This window comes from Saccostrea cucullata, unplaced genomic scaffold (assembly GCF_032062105.1).
Source record: "Saccostrea cucullata isolate Sc308-1 unplaced genomic scaffold, CSIRO_AGI_Scuc_v1 ctg7642, whole genome shotgun sequence".
Taxonomy (NCBI): Eukaryota; Metazoa; Mollusca; class Bivalvia; order Ostreida; family Ostreidae; genus Saccostrea; species Saccostrea cuccullata.
In genome coordinates this window covers 1-6,115 of record NW_026930307.1, presented here as the reverse complement: position 1 = coordinate 6,115, position 6,115 = coordinate 1, and the positions used below count along the sequence as shown (strand labels likewise).

General features: G+C 31.7%; 1 protein-coding gene across 1 annotated transcript; it reads right to left on the bottom strand.

Annotated features, from left to right (window-relative positions):
- Positions 1–3,141: 3,141 nt before the first annotated feature.
- On the bottom strand, positions 3,142–4,750 carry LOC134283653 (uncharacterized; the record flags this gene model as incomplete). The annotated part of the gene is made up of 3 exons (XM_062766153.1): positions 3,142–3,635; positions 3,866–3,975; positions 4,577–4,750. Coding segments are annotated over 3 exons (557 nt in total), but the record flags the coding sequence as incomplete, so codon positions are not given.
- Positions 4,751–6,115: the final 1,365 nt, after the last annotated feature.

The window sequence follows — 6,115 nt, the reverse complement described above, 5'->3', positions numbered from 1 at the left end:
CCTTTAACTTTAGGTACCAGCATATTTGATCTGTAACTGAGAAAGCTTAATCTTCGATTGTTGCCATACGGGGGCATCAATGTTTCACAAACACATCTTCTTTTAGGAAAACAAATAGGGATGTGTATCTCTATTTCTGTTCCTTACATATTTGTTGGATTTAAAAGTATTTCTTCAGAAGCCCAACATTTAACAGTCAGTTGAAAATATAATACTTTACAGCAGGAAAAAAAATGATTTCTCCAACAAAAGCGTGTGATTTAAAATATCTCTCTCTCTCTCTCTCTCTCTCTCTCTCTCTCTCCCCCTCTCTCTCTCTCTCTCTCTCTCTCTCTCTCTCTCTCTCTCTCTCTCTCTCTCTGGCTCAATAATTTGATAAGTATTTTTCATGAATAGAAAATTATAAGGTTACCAAAGATCTAGAAGGAGGATATGGAAATAACGAACAGAATTCAATCTCAAAGTCCATTAAACAATATACAAAATAAGAGCAGAGGAAACATGGACCTCCGAAACATCAGATTTGTGATCAGGTGCCATGTAGGAGTGAGCATCCCCTGCCGACCGGTCACACCCGCTGAATGCTCGTTGTCATGATAAAGAAATAACGGGAAAAAACCTGTCGTCAATTCAGTGTATAAATAATGGACTAATAATTCGTCTGATAGAAGTCCTTCAGCATTTGAGTCAATGATAAATTGAATTTGCTGAAAAGGTCGTATTCTATTGACCATAGAACTTACGAAATGGTAGCTTTAAATGTTCCTTAGACACATATTTGAAGTTAATATTTTCTATATAATATTACGACTTGTATTTTAATGGCATTTCACACAAAAATTTGATTAAAAATCTTATTTCATATAAAAGATTTTCAATTTTAGAAAGAGGTCGGTTCACTTTATGCATAAAATGGCCCTGTTGATATACCAATTAATTGATCAACACTTGACATTCTATTTAAAGCAATAAAATAAAATAGAGACTTGGTGCTTTCATATCCTATTAAAAAAAACTGTAGCTCAAAGTCCAGGTCTTGGAGAAATGGCTTTATGAAATTGCAATGTTCTTGAAATTTTAGAAAAATAATATGAGCGCACCCTCTGATCTAAAAAATAAAACATGTCCATGAATTCTCAGAAACAGTTAGTAGTTGCATATTTTAGATCAGAGGATGCGCTCTATATAAAATATTCAAAAAATAATTTTAAAAAATTGTCGTTTTTGTAGACTTCTTCAGAATATGAGGAAATTGACGCATTTGTGACGTCATAATGCATTTATTAGCCAGAAAATGACGTCATTTTTATGTGATCGCAGTCACCAACGATCGAAGTGATATTTTAATGCATTGTTAACTAAAATTATACAATATCAGTTTTTCAGAAATTCACAGGGCCAAATAAAGCAAACTTGAACCTTGTTCTCTTTTGGCGTGTTTGATTGACACATCCTTGCTCTTTGAAAAATTTAATTTTTTTCTTAATCCTTAGGAAAAGTGGCAATCTTGTTGTATATAAATGAAAAATATTAATACTTAGTCTATAATCCAGAAAATTCAGAGTAAATTTGTTCGAAAGCCAAACAAAAACACAATATATTGTCAGTCTGTTTCAGTTGTGGTAAGCAGACTGTGACGATTGAACGCACCCGGTGAATTGTTCACATCAACAAAAACACAACCTCTATAAATAAAACGAGTGTGCTCGATTTGCTAAACTCTGTACGCAACTCTTAGTTCGGAATAACGATAATTGTGAAGGAGTTTTGCCTTCTAAAATTTCTACTCTGAATAAAATTATTTTTCTGAATAAAAGTTTTAATATTTCTCACCAATACACAACAAGAATGCAACTTTTCCTGATTAAGAACAAGGTTAAAATTTGTGAAAGTGCAAGGATGTGTCAATCAAACCCGCCAAAATATTTGAATTTTTAATAACTTTTAAATGAAATGAGATTTTTAATTAATTTTTGTGTGAAAGGCTATTAAAAATATGTAACTCGTAATATTATAGCGAAAATATTTACTTCAACTCTGTCTAAGTACCTTTAAACGAGACTGCTGATATTCCTGTTTCATCAGCAATGTAAACACATAAATGTACAATCGGTGCCTTGTTGTTTCTTTCGTTGCTGCTGTCTGTTTTATGTCGAGTGACAAGCCAAGACTACAGGCACAACAATGCTTTAGCTTATGTTTATTTTTCGATTATACATCAATGTAATACATGTAAATAATCATCTTATAAAAAGGTAAAAAATAATTCATTTGTACTATTGCATGTTTTAATAAAAAAAAATTGTCGCACATTGCAAATAAAATAAATCTTAGACTTTTCTCTGGATTCTATTTGTGAGATTTCAGAAATGATGGTTTTTTTTTACCTTTGCACGAGTGTAGCGGTGTACTTTCAGACAAAGACAATGTACGGAAAGTTTTAACTATATAAACACATTAATCTCAACATTTCATAAAACAAAAATAACTGGTTTTAGAATAAAGCACAAAATTAAAATGTTGCCCTTGAAGACTGATAAGCAACCTTAACTAAACTCCCGGCCTTCACATGTTAGCGAATCCAACAGCATATCTATGACTACCAAAAAGGTTTTTCTATCTATTAATAAGTCAAAACAAGTTTAAATGTCAATTTAAACCTTCAACTGTAAAAGTCAATACTTCTTTTAAAAATTCTATCAAGGATATATCAACTGCATGAGGCAGGAATTTCGGATTTTAGGCTGATAATAGGCTGATATTTTAGTTTAAATTTTCAAATAATGGTGGCAGGTTGAAACCTTAAACTTACAATCACTTTTTTCACAGGAAAATAAATATTTTACACTCATGGTCAACAAGGGATTTATAACTCACATCAATGAGAATCAAAAGGTTTTTTTTATTTCAAAAGCATTTTCATATTCGTAGCGTGACTCTTTTTTCTTACTAAGAATAACCAGTTGACTTCAAGATTAAAATATGTTTGTAAAACATAAATAAATTTAATAAAGTCAAAATTTAAAATCAATATAACTTTGAAAATAATTTTGATAACAGACTTAATCAATTTTTCGTCAAATGTATGAATTTGAACAAACCTGCATTTTTTTTCTCAATAAAATATGTATTATAAAATTGCAAGGTATTTTTTTCCTCCGTTTATGGTCTCTGGGTTTAACTCGATTATCAGTTACAATGTGAACCTTTTTAAATAAGAGTTCTTCGCACTAAAGGTATTCCAAAACAGAATGTTCAAATATGTACATAAAAGGTTAATATTTCTATAACGGTTCTAACATATCTAATATTTTTTAAACACAGTCAATTTTATATTGAAATTATTTGACTGGAAATAGCATTCATCTGATATGGAGAACTCTCGCAATCTGCAGCGTTCTAATCATTATACTCCCGCTGCTGCTGATTTCTAATTGGTGGTGCTCCTGTACATGACCCAAAACTATTCCTTCTGCTCCTGGATTAGCTATCGCGCGGTTGTCGTAACTGCTTCCTGATCCGCCATAAGAGACAACTTCCTGTCCAGCATAGCCACTGTTGTCTTGCCCACTACCTTCATTTGTTTCCTTTCCAGACTTGGCATACACACATAGTGCACAACAGCAAATTATGGTCTTGAAATATTTGAAAATCATCATAACATTTCTGTTAAAATCATTTTGAACTAAAACAACACCAAAATCATAATAATTAAAGCAAAATTCATACAGCAAATTGTAATTTATGTTTCTTATCTAATCTCCCCCCCCCCCCCCAGATTATAGTACCATAAGGTATCGAAAGCCATCCTTTATGTTCATTACACATTGAATTAATTTGCTTTCTTTTGTATTTGATGACAAACCTCAAGCATCACGTAACATGACGCTGCCAGACAGAGGTAAAGTCCCCAGCCTTTCTCATAGTCTTTATAATCTGCGAAAACAACCATACATCCAGCAAAACCAATGATTCCTGTATTAACGAAAGTCCTTGAATAAATTATTAATAATAAATCAGTTGATTTATAAGTGTGTAATTCATCTATTGCTAAACAATAGTTGCATTTATTCTTAGTTCATGAACAGTTTTTGACATGCATTTTTATTTAATTGTTAAAATCATCATACATGTAGCTCTCAAGTCAAACAGATACATGTATGGATATCTAGACTTTTTAAATAAACAAACTATCAAATGATTTAGATATCGATCATCGGACGACAGATGGCTTATGTGAAAACTCAATTAAGCTACCGACTCAAGCCAAGATATTTAATGTTTTCCGAGTATTTCTTCCCTAACTAGTGGTATTTCATTTGTGTAGAGAGGGTACAGTTAATATAGTTGTAAAGTTATTGATATTCACAAGTCTTCAATAACTTTTTAACATATTGAATTGACTGCTCGGCTTATTGAAGATGAAAGACATTAGCTGGAGTACGGAAGTGAAAAAAAACGGAATTTTTCCTAGGAAATTCTATTTCCTGATACAAAAATAGAATTTGATATATTTTTCAGTTCTCGATGAATTGTAAAAAAAATAAAAAGAATTGCGCAATGAAAATATGTGTACCTGCAACAGGATATAGACATAACAAACAAACTCCACATTTTGTGCAGCAGCCCACATCATCGTCATCATCGTCGTCGTCTTTATTACAGCAAATGGTGTACAGGAGGACAGCTGTCGTCAGAGCAATAACGATAAGAGCAGTGGTTTGGAGACCGAGAATTGTGGTACCAAGTCCTGGATTGTTTTAAGACAAAAATTAAGGTGTTAAACGAAACCCTATAATTACATTTATGATGAAGAAGGATATGCTGATAACGAACAGTATTCAAGTTCAAAAGTCCATAAAACAATATTTAATAGGAAAAGAGCAAACACAGACCTCCAAAACATCAAAGGTTGGATTAGGTGGAGTGAGCATCACCTGCTGACCTGTCGTGTGCTCTTTGTCATGATCGGGAAATAACGGGGAAATCCGTCGTCAATTTAATGTATAAATAATGGAATAACAATCAGTATGAAAAACGTTCGTCAGCATTTGACTCAATGATAAATTGTATTTGCTGACAAGGTCATTGTATCGACCATAAAACTTACGAAATGATGATTTTAAACAAGACTGCTGTAGTGATATTCTTGTTTCATTAACGTGCTTGTCAATAATTCACCTGGTTTTAGAAATTGTTTATATGCTGAGCATGTTCTTTCTTGAGTATCGAATCAACTGAGAAATATATACTCTGTATGCAGGCGATGAAGGTATATTGCTTCATAAGTAAGGGACGTTGATGATAGAAAAGATATTGTCATCATGTTTATCATACAGCTGGTTCGCTTTATTACCATTCAAGTCTATTAATACATTAATCCAAAAACTGCTTGAATTAAAATTTATCTAACTATGATTTTTTTAAATTATAAGTTAAAGATTCATTTTTATCGATCTTAATCCAGGTTTTATGTACATTTATTCTTCAATGCCTATTTAATACAAAATCACTCTTGCTGTATCCCTTTTTCTAAAATGTATTTTTTTTTAATGTTTAATGTTAATTTCATCATCATTGGTGTGAAAAGAACAAAAATGTACAATACGTTTTAAAAAAGGGAATTATTTACGGTAAATTCAAATAAAATAATAAGAATTCACATTTTTTCTTTAAAAAAGGGCAAACAAAACCAAAAAGATAAACTTTAAAAATAGTAACAATTTTCCATCCTCGTTAATAGTTGACTTTTACGAGAAGCACTTCTACAGTTGACGGTTTACTTGGACATTTAGACTCATTTTGTACAGAGGTACAGAATTTATAATACAAACGAAAACTTTTCAAGTTGTCATAGGTAAGGTGTTAGTGGCACTTACATGTTAAGTTCGGGTTTAGAGTAGGGTAGCTGTGGTTTTCTTCAAGGACAACTTATATTTGTATTGAAATTACCCTCTATTTTCGTTTAATTAAATGTTGAGTTTAATATGTATACTGTGAAAGAGCTTTCGTACATTGTCCTAGTGTATCAGTAAGCCGTAAACTATAAAAATCAGCGTTCTTCGTAAAATTCCAATATTGAAATCCTTATTGAAGACGCAAAATTCTAATTATA